Below are 16,780 nucleotides of genomic sequence, written 5' to 3'. Positions count from 1 at the left end.
TGCATGTTCTCCCTGCCTTCACATGGGTTTCCTCCGGGTGCTCTGGTTTACATGTAGTACAGGTGAATTGGGTAGGCTATGAGTGTCAGTGTGAATGTGTGTGTGGATGTTTCCCAGTAATGGCTTGCGGCTGGAAGGGCATCAGCTGCGTAAAACATATGCTGGATAAGTTGGCGGTTCAATCCACTGTGATAACCCTGGATTAATAAAGGGTCTAAGCCAAAAAGAAAATGAATGAATATTATATTATATTCCTTCATGGGTTGCGCAGTGGGTAGCGCTGTTGCCTCACAGCAAGAAGGTCGCTGGTTCCAACCTTGGCTGGGCTCGGCTTGGCTCAAATGCCTAATTTCTGTACTTTGTTCACTGCTGCCTGAACGACCAACAGCAGACACTAAACTAAAGGCTTTTCAGTTGCATATAGCCTGCTAGGTTGACTTTTGGCAATCAGCATCTGTTGGGCTGGCTCTTCTCATGAGAATTGGAGACATATTCAACATCATCATGCAATCCCAAGCCTAAACCACTGGCACCTAATCAGGAGAGAGAGATTTTTTTACTACTACTGCTATATACTGTGCTTTTTAAATATATGTATATGTTCTTTTTTAATGTAAATTTTCTAAATGCTTTGGCAATACATTTGTAACAATTTGTTACCTGAGAATTATAAGGTTCTATCAGACATTTTTGTCAATATTGAGTATCCAAATATTCTTATTAAATGACAATTGTCCATTGTCCAATGTTGTGGGTTATAAAATATATTTCTGCTTAAAACATTATATGTTAAAATTAGGTTTTTATGAAAAATGGTACTTCCGTCCCCACTCTCCCCTACCTAAAAAAATGTTTCCAAAAAAATCTTCAATGAAAATAAGGTTATTTTTGCAGCATTTTTTTCATTCTGTCTGACCCTAAAGCAGCTTAATTAAGATGTCTTTGCTTCCAGAGACAAACTAATTATTTAAAATCATTTATGATGAAGTGATGATGATGTTATGTTACAGTATTAATAATTTTTTTCAGAACAATGAAGACTGAGCTTGCATTTTCGTTCCCATTGACTTGTACTGATGAGTATCATCAGTGGTCTTTCCTTTGAAAGCTCTCACCCTCACCTAACAGCGGTGGGCGGGGTCCACAATGTCATAACGATGATTCTGCAGCTCCATTGGCTCGTGTCACATCTGACGTCACGATCATGATTAGAATTGATGATCGGACGTTTTGATTTCATTGTCTAGCCAGGGGATTCGTAAAGAAATCTGCTGAATTCGAGGGGGCCGTTGATTTTCTACGAAAGGTACCTCCCGTTTAATACAATCAGCAATAATGTACGGTGGTATAGACAGCGCGGTTCCTTATTCAAACAGCAAGTGTCATACATTTAAACCAGTGTCGTTTTACAAGCAAAGCAAAATAATTTTTTTAAAAGTTTCGCGTTTTGGATTTGGCTCGCGCGTGGCCTCCTGGGCCTGTCTCGTGCACTAGCGCGCGCGTCAGGGATTTCTCTCTCTTATTTCACCGGTTTACTTCAGTTTAGTGACGCCTCTTGTTTCATTTCTAACCTCAGCGTCCAAACATTTTCTCCACGCGATGAGCCGGAGCAAGGGGTCGGGCCGAGTGCCCATTTTAGCTCCGTTTGATAATGATGTCGTTATTAATATGATTTCGTGCACGAGCGCGAATGCATTACATTATGTTATTTAATGAAACGCTGGCAATGAACACGAGAACATTCAAAACATTCACAGGATGAATGATGTAAGCTGCGTGTTTACCAGGAGCAGTCCGAGCAGCAGTGACACGGTGGATGTGAGGAGTGTTGTGTTTGCTGTGAACTGTTGTAATGGCGCGGGATGGAGACTTTAGCACTGCAGCTAAACCGCATCAGCACCGCTACACATCACAACAAACACACTGATGCACACACTGTCTTTTGGTTTTGATCACCGTAGTATGAGGTCATGATGCTAATAAATATTAAAATAAAATCATTATCTTCTCGGGCGAGTTTTAGATTTTACAGTGTTATGAAAGTCACATCTCAATCTTTCTTTCATTGTGTGTAAAATAGTTGTATTGCACAGCAACAAATGGACGGACTATTGCTTGGCAGGAACTTTTTCATATGATTCCTAGGTTTACAGTTACTAACAATGAGCAATACATTTATTTAAATGTTTATTATTTATCTTTGTGTTAATTAACATACAGCTGTTCACCGTAGGTTCACGTTAGCTCAGTTCCAATAGTTCACCAATACATTATTAATATCAAATGTAAATCAAAATAAGCTTTTTTATGTTTACAAATGTGTCCCTGGACAACAAAACCAACAGAAAGGATCTATTTTGGAGATGTATATACTGAACATACTTTTTCCATTGATGTATGGTTTATTACGATGGGAAAATATTTAGTCAAGATACAACTATTTGAAAATCTGTAATATGAGGGTTCAAAAAGTTTAAATAATGAGAAAATTGTTAGCTGTTTATATTACTAATCAAAAATATAATTTTGACATATGTATGGGATTTTCCAATGATGGGTTGCAGCTGGAAGGGCATCCGCTACGTTAAACATATGCTGGACAAGTTGGAGGTTCATTCCACTGTGGCAACCCCTGATAAATAAAGGGACTAAGAGAAAATTAATATGTATGGGAGGAAATATACAAAATGTCTTCATAGAAGATGATAAAGTCAAGATAATATCATCTTCATTTAAGACATTATGTAAATTATCTCCTGTAAATATGACAATACATTTTTTTATTTGGTTATATTATTTTAATATTTTAATCACTGTTGTCATAAAATAAATAATAATTTTGACTCAAACAATTAGTTTTTTTACTGTTGCCTAAAATATATTTGTGGCATATAAGTCCACGGCCACAAATTGTTCACAAAAGCTATTTATTGTAAAAGTATTACTAAATTCTTCTGGAAAAAAAGTAATGCTGAAAATAAAATAAAAATAGTCTATTTAAATGTTTAATATATTAATGGACTGTTTAAATCAGAACTCAATTAATAAAAGTACAACTACAATATTGAGTATAATATAGGGTTGCATGGTTTACCGGTTCTATGGTAGAATCGCGATACTATTGCTGCAAAATACTAGCGGTACTACTGTAGTTTGTAATACAATAAAGTTGCATGCGGAAAAGTCACTAAAATCCTCACACGTTTAAGCAACAATAAACCTTTTTATTAGGACTATTAAGTTGCATGTTTTTTGATGTTTCAAACACACCTAAATCGGTCCATTTCTGTTCCAGTCCAAATCAATTTAGTAGCTACAACAAACGCAACAATCTCTTCAAATGAGTCACAAAATGAAATTTTAAATTACTTTGGATTGTTTCCTGATAAGACTGGGAAAAAAAACAACTGATGAAAAACCCAAAATAGCAACAGAAAACATTGAAACTATTTTGACCACCCCATATAGCCTAATTTTGTTGGGATTGGGAAAATGTGTTTTTTGTTACAAATTATTTGGTATAATTTGTATCTTTATTTTAATGTATTTTGTTGGTCAGTTATCTACAAAATAAACAAAAAGAATGCATACATTTTAGGTGAAGTGACATGCAAATAATTAAATAATTAATTTAATAATAAATAAATTAATTAAATTCAAGGAGACCTATTATAACATGTAAAATAAAGTATTTCTGACAATTTTCTTTATAATTTGAGTTATGAATTACAGTATCGCAATACTACTTGGTATCGTGATACTTCAGCTGGTATAGTATCGTAAGATGAATTTATGGTATCGCAACAACCCTAGTATAATAATAGCTGTATGAATGTTGTGATCTTTTTCAGATCTGGGGAGTCTAACCTGAAGCGTGCAGGAACACATGTGTTTATAACGTCCTCCCTGGTACAGCTTTTTTTCCTCCCAGAAACGTCTCCTAAAAGCAGATGGCTGAATGCTGGTGTGAATAGATTTACACCCAGCAGTGCGTCTCTGCTGCATGTTCAGATTAATCAACCTGATTCCTGGGGTCTCTCAGCACATCCATCAGAGGGATGGAAAAATGGCTGGAAAAGAGGAGCATTCACACTGTGAGTATGCCTACAAGCTCATATGCACTAAAAACTCAGCGATTCACATTAATATAATAATGTACAATTAATATAATGATGTACAATGCTATAATAGATGTAACCAAACAAATTCATGTTAATGTGATAAACAGCATTGTGTCAAACACAAGTTCATAAAAATGCATGTGAAGATCCATATTAAAAGAACAAAAGTGTCAAAATATGAAAATAAATTAATGTATTCTAGTATATAGTTTAGCCCAAAATGAAAATGTTCAGTTAAAGGTGCAGTAGGTGATCTTTCACAATGCTAAAAGCTTAGCATAAATCTCTGAATCACAGTCCCTCCCCTGCCGTCTAGAGCCACACCTCCTAGCAAAGCAAAAGAACCCTCTCTCATGTGTTAAAAGCGACTAGTGCTTGTCCGGCGTTGAGCAAGCCAAACTGACATGCTATGTCAGAGTGAATATTTAGAGTTGCATGGTAAACAATATAGGGAGAGACTAGGCGGAATAGCGCTATTTACTTGTGTTTTGTTGGTAAACTAATTAAAATCTACATTATAGATGCTGTAAAAGGTCCCTTATGAAACTGAAAATAGTCTTATCAATCTTTCATCGGAAGATTTTAGTGGCTGAACAACACTTCTTTGAAGATATATCCCGTTTGTAACAACAACATCTAACGTTACATCAGCTTTGCATGAAGCTAAAATAGTTTTAAAACAAAACATTACCTGTCTAAGAGAAATCCTTAGAAACTCTGTAATGATAGTTATTATCATCTGCTTGTGTAGCAGTTATCCCATCATGAAAAGCTCAAATATGGGCTTCTTTAACTTTAAGATGTGTTTTGAGAATGACTTTTGTTAATACAGTAGGCTGTTATTGATGTTCTTGTTCATTTAACATCCTTTTCATCTTACAGATGAACTTGCGGTCTGTATTTACTGCCGAGCAACAGCGGATCCTGGAACGCTATTATGAGAACGGCATGACCAATCAGAGCAAGAGCTGCTTCCAGCTCATCCTGCAGTGTGCTCAAGAGACCAAACTTGACTTCAGCGTGGTTCGAGTAAGCATGAGTTTCCTTTTGTTCATTTATAAATAATTGCAGCTTTTTTTTTCCATTTAGTGGTCTAGCATTATGTACATTTCCACAATTGATATCAATACATAAACAACTATTACATAAGTTAATTAAATATCTATTAAAAGTTGAAAAGTTAATAAGTTTTTTAAAGTTAAAAGAAATGGCACAATGTCATCAGTTTGTTAGTAGAAAGTTTGTTACAAATACGAAATGTCTCTTCTGGTTTGTGGTGATTGTATATGGATTGGTATCATGACAGCATGACTAGCTCAATGCTAGCAACCTGTTAATTAGGTGAACATAACAGGGCATTTTTAGCATGACATTAAATGTTTTAGCTAATGTTACTAGCATGTTTTAACGTGGCTAGCTTATGCTAACATACTTCATCTAATATGTAGCATGTTAAAGTACATAGTTGATTGTTAGCTAGTTATTGCCAGTCAAAAGCCCTAAACCCCATGTCTCTATGATGCTCTGAAGCAGAGATATTGATGTTGCGCAACTCACATTTTATCCAGAAAAGTACATAGTTATTAATTAGGAGTATTAGGAGTAGTTATTAATATTATTGCATGCATATTTGAATCTGGTGCTTTTATAGGTAGTTTAAACAAACAGTGGAGTCTTTTTATTTTTAAATAGCTTATTACAGATATGACAGTGAAAGTTGTTTAATGTAAGACATTGCAATATAAGATCAACATTTTATTACATTTTAAGAAAATTGATTACATTATGAACATTTCATTACAATAGTAATGTAATAATTATCACATTATTTAGAGTTATTACATTACATGACATTATTACATCACTTGGCATACATGTGCAGTTTTAATTGATTATGAGGACACAACAGTGTAGTGTTATGGCTTTGTGCGCTCGTCTTTATTTAGTGAAATCATTCCAGTTCAATATAAAATAATCACATAAATCAATTTGACAATTTCTGTTTCTCACACGCAAACTAAAGACATCTTAGAACTATAACTAAGAATGTTATGTTTAATGCATTTTTACAATGTTTATAGACTTTTTTATTTCGACAGATGCAATATGCATATGCAAACCGCAGGGTAGAGATCCGCGCGAGACAATTTTGAATCACGCTCCTGCCAGGTTTTAGGCCGAACCTGACCGCTCCCGCTTATATTCAGCTTTTGTTGTCCACTGCCCGACCCGCCCCGTTTTCTACCCGCCGCGCCTGATCCGGCTAAAGAGCGGGGGGGAGAACAAAACCGAAAACCACCCAGCAATACAGAGTCCAGACAGCCTATAACAAGCTGTCTGTATAAACACACACACACACACACACACACACAAGCACCAAGCACACACACAGACAAAGCTCTCTCTCTCTCTCATTCACGCCCACACACACTCACAAAGCTATAAACAAGCTAAACACAGCATCGCGCTGTCTCATTCACACACATACATATGCGTGCTCGCTCGCTCAGGAATCGGAAGCGATATTGCTAGATGGCCCGGTCCAGTCCCAAGTTAAACCCGTTACCGACCGCTCCCACGATTTATTCAGAAATTTAAAATGCAGACCTCTACCGTGGGGGCGTCCTGTATGACACTGGTAAAGTCTTAAAGAGATGTTTGGTCACCATTGACTTTCACTTCCAGTTGATGGCCAACTACTATGGAATTCACTCCACTATAGAATGTATGGAATTCAATAGTATTCAATAGTAATCCCCAACATAGGCTCATTCTGAATACGTACTCCTATATTATAGGAAGAATATAAGAATATATATAAGAATATATAGACCTTATTCTTCAATGCAAAAGTGCACTCTTTTGCGATTAAGAACTTTCGATTCAGTTCCCTATGGTAGAAATGAGTAGTAAACGGCAGAAAATGGTCAAACTACGTGCTCTACAAACAAGTGCGTCCATGACTGAACAGACAATATAGAATAATAAAATAAGAAAATATCAGTTTGCAACATCAAGCAGCAAAACAAGCCAATTTTGACGTCTAAAAATAAATGAATTAGACCGGAAGTCTCGAGCCAAAAAGATTCAAATGGCTGCGCCCAGTCGTATGCGGAGAATAGTGTAAATACATTTCTGGAGATCGCAAATTATATAGCCAGAGGTACAATTTGTCTTTAAAACGAATGCTATGTGGTGATAGGATGCAGTTCCTTGTGGCGCTTACCAGCTGACGGCTTACCTCCATATGGACAGCTTTTTCGCTATTACCAGTTTTTGCATACGTCGGCAGACTTGTGACGTGGAGCAAAGTTGACTGACGACGGGGTACGAGTCCGGCAGCAGGTAAGATAAAAACAAAAGCCAAAAAATAAAATAAACAAGTAAATAACAGGGTGAGAATCTGTTAAATTCTAAAACGTGGCTGCCGCGAATGCTTTTCTATTTCTTGATTGCTTATTAAAACAATATCAGTTATGTTTTAAGAAGGAGAAGGGTGGGTCAGCTGACAGCGGCCTCTGGTGGATTTACACAAGAAAAGCAGGCACGAATGCCACTCACAAGAGAAATTTGAGATCTGAAAAAGCATACACAGCGCCCTCTGGTGGATTTGCGAAAACAAAAACTGCAAAAAAAACGTAGCTGCTGGGACGTATTTGGCGCTCTCCAGAAATGTATATAGGGGTACGTATTCAGAATGAGCCTGGGTTGACTGAAACTGCTCTTTTTGCATTCAACAGAAGAACGAAATTCATAAAGGTTTGGAACTTGATGGTGAGAGTTTTCATTTAGATGTGGACTCAAAACCCACCATAATACAGTTTCTGTAACGCAGTCTCTTTCTCAATGTTCTCTTTCTCAAGCCAACCATATGGCAATACATTTTTTCTTTTGTTTTTGTAGACATGGGTAGGAAACAAGCGGCGAAAGTTGGCATCTAAGGCAGATCAGAATGGGGCTACTGCTCATGGTCTACCCCATCAACACTTGGGCGCTGCTGGGGCGTTTGTTGCCGGATCAGTGTTAACAGCAGAGATGGCAGCCATGCGGAACATTCAGCGCGGCCCTTCAGTGACCCACCTCCTTCCTCCACAGGCCTCATCCTCCTCATCATCGTCTTCTCCGTCATCTTCCTCTCCGCTCAGCGGACACAGTGACGTGATACTGACAGGCATATATGCCAGCTGCTTTGATGCTTCTGCTCAAAACAGGACAGGGACCAAGTCGTTGCCCTTGCACACAGAAATGGAGTTGCCAGGTCATGATCGCACAGATGCAGCTTTGCATCGCACCACTATTGCAGCCGCTATCCAGCGTAAAGCCCCCATCATCCCCAGTCCCGGTGCACTCAAACCCGTCACATCCAGAGACTCTGCAGTAATCGCTCCCAGTTGGGCCAAGCCATGCAGAACATCTCAACCTCCATCATGGAATCTTACCTCCCCCCTAAAAACGTCTGTGGCTCATCGGGGTCCTGTAGACAGCGGTGCTCAGGTTCAGCAAGCTTTGACCGTGGCTGGATTAGGAGAGCGACCTCCCACAGGAAACGCTCCAGAAACCGTGGTGAGAAAATCGAGGCCGGTCGATGCATCGGAGATCTTCTCGATTGCCATGGAAACGGCAGACGCTGATGACGAATATTCCAGAGAAGAGGAGCTGGCGAACATGGCGGTGCAGATGCAGTGCAGTAAAGGATCTGTGGATGGTGGGCGGAGATCCAGCGCAGGTTCCTCTGCCTTGGTTGACAGCCCAGGACTATCAGAAAAGAGCCAGTCAGCCTGTGCGCTCAACCTCTCAAACTCTGCTCTTTTTGGAGAGAAGGGATGCAAAACCAGCAGCTTCTTGCTGAACAGATCATCGTCCCCTATCAGCTTACCATTAAAACTGATCTCCCAGGCATCGTCCAGAATTCCCTGTCTCAAGGTATGCAATGTTTAGTTTATGATATATAGTGGTCCCTTATTAATCGTGGGAGTTACGTTCTAAAAATAACCTGCAGTAGGTGAAATCTGTAAAGTAGTCAGCTATATTTTTTACCATTTTAATAGATGTTTTAAGGCTGTAAAACCCCTCACTACACACTTTTCTCAGACAGGCATTAACATTTTCACACTTTTCTCTCTTGTTTAAGCACTCTCAAAGTCCAAACTTTTGTAGAAAAATAAGTCACGTATTATAGAATGAAACCAAAGCTCAAAACCTGTTGTCAGGCGCAAATATTCATCGCTGTCAGCAAAAAGTTCATAAAGCTTTTAGGCCTTTTTGTGGATAATGTTGGCATCCAGCGTAATGTTGTTTTTCCTGCAGTCACTGATCTACAAAGCAAAAGCAGACTCCATCTTTAAGTGGTTCGCACAACCAATATGTCGATCACATGTCAGTTGGAAGTAACAAAACCGACGCGCACATTTGCATGCTATTTAAAATGAATTTATTCAGATGCCGCTCTCTGGCATGGCAGAAATATGAACAGTGTCCTGAGTCGTAGCTGGGCACCGCAGACAGCCACCGACCTGCACCACCTGTATGTATCCTGATATAAACCTAGGTTTAAAATTCTAAACTGCATGGCGCCTTGTGGCATGGCGCATTCGGTGTGTGACCCCCTTTATGATGGTCTTGTTGCGGACAGCTACAACCCTTTTTGCATCCTTGTTGGAACTCGAACTGCTAGCGATTAAAGATTTTTGTTAATTTTGCAAGCTGAACGCATTTTGTACTGTACAGGACACACAGAGGATTTTGATTGACAGTGGTCTACAGCCAATCAGGATGCAGTACACAATGAGCTGGAAAAAAACAAAACAAAATCAGCAAAATTACGAGGCAGCGAAAGTTGAACCACGTTATATCAAGCGACCACTGTTATAACTATAATGTTTTATGATGATATATATTGATTGTAATATAATACTAAAAACAAATTGGTTGCAAATTTTGCAAAAAAAAAAAAAAAAGTAATTTCACTCTGAAAAATCTGAATTTTCTTTTACTGGATCCTGGAGGAACTGAGATATTGACAGAACCCACAGGAATTTAAAGATTTTAACAAGCTAGTGATGCTTAAAAGGGTCCGCAGTGTATTTTCAAGGCTTGGTTGTGTTTTTAAGATGCAAAGCAATGTGTGCTCATGCTGCACTTGTAGAAAATCACGTTATTTTTTCATATATCTTACTTTGATTATATACAGCTACTCGGCTAACATAAAAACCACTGTCATATTTCCTAGTTCCTCTGAAATGGATCTAATTGGTCTGCTAACATAATGTGCAGTGATTCGCAGATTGGCTCCACGTCACTCCCCTACAAGCACGCACTATTGCGTTGTGTAAACAGTCCAGTCAGAGCAGCTGTTAGCAGCGTTGTTGCCTGAATCAGACAGAATGAAGAGCACACAGCTCACGCCTGCTCTCTAAAATAAAATCTGACAGTGTCTTTTACATATATTCGGGTTATAAGCATGTGTCAGTAGAAAATGTTCTCATATCTTTTGCGAGTTCGTTATTTGAGATGTAGAATGCACTGAAAACAGCTGCATATAAAGAAGCTCACTGAAGATTGTGGGTGTTTACAGCGGTTTGACTGAAAAATGTAAATTTGTAGCCAAATTGTTAGCGGTGCCAAACAGCATTTCCCATTGTTGACATCCTTATTTATGTTCTCACTACAACATACCATTAACGCTAGAAAATGTGCCTGAAGTTGATCAATTTAACAAATTAAAATACTTTTACAATCCACAGCTTCGTCAGTTGGTGGAGTTTTTAGCCAAATCCAGCACTGAGCTGAGAGAGATTCTGGAAGCTTTCCTTTGTCCAATGCTAGCTATATATATTTTATATAACTCTCTGGAACATAGTTAAAATTAAACTGTAAGCACTTCTTTCTTTGTGTTGTGTCCTTTGGAAGCCCAAATACAGAAACAGAGGAAGCTCTGTGGAAATAGTAGCGTTTGGATGTTATTTTAGCTTTCGCTGCTTTAACATTACAGCGCCTCTGGCCACACCCCTTCTCTGCACAGGGTGTGCACGCAAGGTAATGCATGTAACCGGAAGCCCTTGTGATCTCACTAACCCGGATGTATTTTTTTTGTAGTCCCCAAACTTCATTCGCTGTAGGCTTTGCTAAGCTAACTCTGTAAAAGCTAATGTCTCCCTTTGGATTGAACTTTGAGCATCTTACTTTCAGAGATGTTGTTTATGCTCGCACAGCTACATTACACATCAAACAGGAAGTTGCTTAACTGAAGCAAATATCCAATTCCTATTTGAGAAAAAAAATTGCTTGTGTAAAGATGTCAACAATATTCAGTTCTAGCCATATCTCCACCCACTGGCAGCAGGAAGTCTGGCAGATGTTATTGATTTTGATTATCAACCATGTTAACCTGAGCCAACTTGTGGCGTTAGCATTAGCATGAAAGCCTAGTTAACACTTACTTATTCTGTTGTATTTCCTTAGGTAACAAGTAACATGTCAGCTCTTTGGCTTCACAGTAACTCCCGGAAAAGAACGGTGAGTGCCACAAATAAGCTCTTTTCTAGCACATACGTTGATCAAAGATCATTTTACTGTCAGTTTGTGATGATGGCCTTTAATAAAAGGTGTAGTGTTTATTAAGCTGCAGGACAGGACGCAGTTTAGCGACAGAGACTTGTACACACTGAAGCGCTACTGGGATAACGGCATGACCAGCCTGGGCTCTCTGTGCAAAGAGAAGATCGCAGCCGCAGCTATTCAACTCAATGTGGACACTGAAATCATCAAGGTCAGCTTTTATTATTTCAGTAAAAACACATGTTCAATTCTATTATCTCATCTTCAAATCTGTTAATTTTATATAAATATTATTTAGGCCAGATTTATGACAACATTTACAATCAAATTAATCCTTTCCGGGGCGTAACAGTGGTGCAGTGGGTGGCACAATCTGGCTGGGTCATTTCTGTGAGGAGTTTGCATGTTCTCCCCTTGTTGGCGTGGGTTTCCTTCGGGTGCTCTGGTTTCCCCAAAAGTCCAAAGACATGCACTATAGGTGAATTGAACAAGCTAACTTGGCTGTTGAGTATGAATGTGAATGCAAGAGTGTATGGGTGTTTTACAGTGTTGAGTTGCAGTTGGAAGGGTATTCACTGCGTAAAACATATGATGAATAAGTTGGGGGTTCATTCCACTGTGGCGACCCCTGATTAATAAAGGGACTAAGCTGAAAAGAAAATAAATGAATAAATCTTGTCCTTAGATATCTTATTTGCAGAAATATGTATCTTTATTCATTTATTTTCATTCAGCTAAGTCTCTGATTAGCTGCTGTTGCCACAGCACAGCACATATTACATGGTTTCTCAATAATGAGACATATTTTTTACTTAATTTGGTTTATAAATGCTTAATTTTATGTAGTTTTAAGACCTTTCTAAAATCTCTATTTGACAGACGTGGATTGGTAACCGCAGACGGAAGTACCGTCTCATGGGCATTGAAATTCCACCACCTAAAGGAGGACCAATCATGTTCTCAAATCAGCCAGCGCCGCATTCACCTCACATCCCTGAAGATGACTTTCAGACTGCAGATCTAGGAGAGGCCAGCGAACACAATGACGCAATGTCACTTTGTTTGTCTGACGGTGGGAGGGATTTTCAAGCTGTTGACTAATCAGATTACATTCTTTTTTATAATAAATAATAATAATAGTTTCCTTTTTAAGATGCCAGTGATTTATATCTGAAAGAAAATGACGTTAATGATGAATCGGATGGTTCCACCCCTGCTAAACATGTGGTATGAGCGCATTAACAATTTGCTTCATTGAATGGTTTAATGATAACTCAAATTTAAAGTCACTCAAACATGAAACTTTATTCTAGAAAATTGAAATCGTCGAAGATGAAGATGATGACGACGGTGACATGTTGACCACAGAGATGGAACACATGCAAAACCTCCTAGAGTTCAAGGTAAGCTGAGCTGATTGAAACAGAGGTCAGTTTTTTTGTAAGTCTCTTTAAGGCAAGTCATTTCACTTGGCAGCCATCTTTAAAATGCTTCTTTGGCAGTATGCTCGGGCATTCTGTCTGAAAGGGAAAACATCAAATTCTTCAAAACTGTTTTTCAAGCTTACAATTAAATTACATATTTGGAAGCACCAATAAAATTAAACAACAACTGTCTCATAAGTTTCATTTCTAAACATTCGAATCAAACCAAATCAGCATATTTTCAGGTTGCCCAAGCTAATGTGCATGCACACTCGAAATAAACAAGATCACAACACCAACCTCATTTATGGTTCTACAAATGATCATCCTCTGGATAATGCTTCGCGCTGCTCTTCTGAAGTAATCCACAACTTAGTCTTGATGGTGAATCTCCTCCAGAAATGACAGCGACTCTTTGTTTACAAGTTTGTGGGTGTTTGAGTAGTTGCTGTCATGTGATGTGCGTTTGACAGAATGGACTGTACCTCACATTTGTTACATACGGATTACAAAACCAATTAAAGCTGCAAGCAGAGATGATAGGGACCTCGCACCCGGGCTCACCATCGCCTGGTGCCCTCAGGATGACAGAGAACAGCGAGCAACATTTATTTAAGCCGATATATATAAATAACCTGAGAAAATCCCAGATTTATGCCAAACTTTCTCCTGCCAGCAGGTGGCGCTATAACTGTGACTCAAGATTAGCATGTAGATGCCTTCAGAAAAGGAATCTTATCAACCATGTGAATTTTCAGGCAGATCGGACATTGTTTGGCTAAGTTATAACTTCCTGTTTCATGGCGAAGTTTGCGAGGCTGCCACGGACACGCCCTTTGACGAAAACTCTAGATCTTTGCAATTTAACATCGCCAAGGTCTTTAGATGACAAAACCCAATTTTGGTGTTGATCCTATTAAATCCGTAGGAGGAGTTCGTTAAAATACAATGCCTGGAAATGGCAAAAACGCCATTTTTTTGCCACAGAAAGTTAAAAATATCCAACTTCCTGTTGGGTTTGAGATTCCGCTTCAAGAGACTTTTTTGTAGGTTTTGGCATGTTTGAGGTGTGTGCCAATTTTCGTATGCGTGCGTGATTCGCAGTTCGGGGGCTAGTCCGTCAAAAGTGCATAGGTGGTGCTGTCGAGTCATTTTGCCACGCCCACTTCCGAAACCCTTAACAAACGTAAATTTTCGCCACTTCTGAGGTGTGTGCAAAGTTTCGTGAGTTTTCGGCATGTTTAGCCCCTCAAAATCGCGATTCATTCCGGAGAGGAAGAAGAAGAAGAAAAAGAAGAAACGGAGCAATTCCAATAGGGCCTACGCACTCGGTTCCTAAAAAACTTCTGTTTTCAGGTGTAGTTGGTTCATTTAAAAGAACAGATTTCAAGCTTTATGTGGATATATTTCTTATGCCTGTGAAGCAAGTATTCACTGAGATTCCAATGTGTGTGTTAACCACCAAACTGTCGTAAAACAGTCGTCTGTTACGAGCTCCTTCTTCAGTCTATAGCAGGGATGGGCAAACTTGATCCTCGAGGGCCGGTGTCCCTGCAGAGTTTTGTTCCAACACTAGTCAAACACACCTGAAGAAGCTAATCAGTCTTCAAGATTACTAGAAACCTATAAGCAGGTGTGTTTGATTAGAGTTGGAGCTAAACTGTGTGACCCATCACTGGTCTATAGCGATCGATGATTGGCTCCTTTGCTAGTAGGCAGGGCTTCATTCGTCATATAGACCGTTACACTTGTCCCCATTCAAAACTATACGAGTGACATGTCTTGTGTATTCTAGAGTCTTTGGTTTTAGTCAGGATTGAGTGAGGTTGAAGGTCAAAAACTATAATATGCTTTCATCTGTTCATTTGTGATGTCTGGAAGATATCCGCATAGGGGAAAACTAGTAATTGATAATAGTAAACAGGTTTTGAACCACATACTAAAGTATACTGTGTACAACTCTTTGTTAATGAATGCTACCGAATACTGTAGCATAGTAAACTGATAAACTGTAATAAATAACATCAGTTTAAACTGTGGTGCTGTAATGGTGTAGAATTATAGCGTAGAAAACTGAAGCTTATTGAATAATTTGTTTATTACTACAGTTGTGCCGTACCACAGCAACAATATAAATTGTCGTAGTAATTATATTTAATTCTAGTAATTACCTATAGTATGCTTCCAAACACTAGTATTTACTATAGTACTTTTTCATGTAATCGCTTATACAGTATCTACCACCTCGATGACAGGCAAATATATGTTAGTTCAGTAGAAAACCCGGCCCTCTTCATGATATAAGGATCATGCCAAACGTGTGCTTGTTTTTTATATATCCCCTTTAAAATATGGTATAAATCGCAAAAATACGCACTTTTTGTGTTTCCCATTCAGTTTTTTACTTCCTGTCCTCCATCTGAATTTCGCGTGTCACCAGAACCACGTGATTGAAAACAACCTATAAAGGGGCTCAATGCATGAATCTAATTTTCGTTTTGGGGTTATTGCCTCATTTTTGTGACTTAAAAGTTGTGTTAGAGGGCGTCACGGTGGCGCAGTGGGTAGCACGATTGCTTCACAGACAGAAGAGCACTGGTTTGAGCCCCAGCTGGGTCAGTTGGCATTTCTGTGTGGAGTTTGCATGTTCTCCCCTTGTTCGTGTGGGTTTACTCCGGGTGATCTGGTTTCTTTCACAGTCCAAAGACATAGGTAAATTGGTTAAACAAAATTGGCGGTAGTGTATGTGTGAATGAGTTTGTATGAGTGTATTTTAGTACTAAGTTGTGGCTGAAAGGGCATCCGCTGCTTAAAACATATGCTGGATTAGTTGGCGGTTCATTGCACTGTGGCGACCCCTGATAAATAAGGGACTAAGCCGAAAGAAAATGAATGAATATCCTTAGGCTAATCCAGCTTTTTCTCCTTGCAATGAATAGACCTGTGAAAATCAATCATGACAAACCTTTGATTGGTTTCTGAGTCACCGGCTTGACAGAGGAAGAAAAGTAAAACAAAGACACATTTGAATAAATAAAATATGAAAATGCTTTTTGGTTTAATTTATCCACCGAGATTAAAATGTCCGACAGATTTATTGTCAGATGGAGAATGAGTGAAATTTTGGTTAACTATAATTGATTTGTTCCCACAGAATGAAGAAGTGCAGTTCCTTGAGAATGAGCTGCAGAACCAGAGGCAGAGGTTCTCAAAGCTGAAGAGCTTCACCAATAGCCTGCTGATTGCGGTGAAAAACAAGAACATAAAGAGACAGCAGGTGAGCAAACACAGACGGATGGAGTTTGTCGACTCGCAACAAAAGAAATCTCATTTGATCCGCGCATTTCTGTGTGTTGTCAGGAGCTGTTAGCCAGTCTACCTCAGAAAGGGAATGAGGACTGGGACCTAGGCCTGGAAAACCACAGCGAGTCTGGCGCAGGGACACCCAACATCCTGAAAGAGTCCTCTGTATCAGAGGAGGAGGACTGTGATCAGATGAGACTATAAATGCAGGGCAGCTTCAACCTTTTTCTGTTACTCACACGTGCCACATAGTGCCTGTGAAAACCAACCAATAACTGTTGGACTCTTGAAGAGTCATTTTCTACAGCATATAGCATATCAGACTGCCTTGGCCAGGTCCGGTACTATCAAATAAATGCCACTAAGTCAACACAA

General features: G+C 39.0%; 1 protein-coding gene across 6 annotated transcripts in view; it reads left to right on the top strand.

Annotated features, from left to right (window-relative positions):
* hdx (highly divergent homeobox) overlaps positions 1–16,780 on the top strand; it is a 19,218-nt gene extending 2,438 nt beyond the window's left edge. The window contains exons 1-11 of one of the 6 annotated variants that reach the window (NM_001202495.1): positions 1,196–1,306; positions 3,852–4,094; positions 5,004–5,150; positions 8,025–9,044; positions 11,583–11,636; positions 11,743–11,889; positions 12,558–12,750; positions 12,832–12,905; positions 12,992–13,081; positions 16,257–16,379; positions 16,463–16,778. In NM_001202495.1, the coding sequence (NP_001189424.1) occupies positions 4,059–4,094; positions 5,004–5,150; positions 8,025–9,044; positions 11,583–11,636; positions 11,743–11,889; positions 12,558–12,750; positions 12,832–12,905; positions 12,992–13,081; positions 16,257–16,379; positions 16,463–16,609 (2,031 nt within the window). In that variant the 5' untranslated portion in view covers positions 1,196–1,306; positions 3,852–4,058 and the 3' untranslated portion in view covers positions 16,610–16,778. Of the gene's footprint in view, positions 1–1,195; positions 1,307–3,851; positions 4,095–5,003; positions 5,151–8,024; positions 9,045–11,582; positions 11,637–11,731; positions 11,890–12,557; positions 12,751–12,831; positions 12,906–12,991; positions 13,082–16,256; positions 16,380–16,462 lie in introns of those variants that run through there. The other 5 variants (XR_015506940.1, XM_087280923.1, XR_015506941.1 and 2 more) reach the window with 5 other exon arrangements.

Source organism: Danio rerio, chromosome 14 (assembly GCF_052040795.2).
Source record: "Danio rerio strain M-AB ecotype USA chromosome 14, GRCz13ab, whole genome shotgun sequence".
In the NCBI taxonomy this organism is placed as follows: Eukaryota; Metazoa; Chordata; class Actinopteri; order Cypriniformes; family Danionidae; genus Danio; species Danio rerio.
This window is presented reverse-complemented; position numbering and strand designations above follow the sequence as displayed.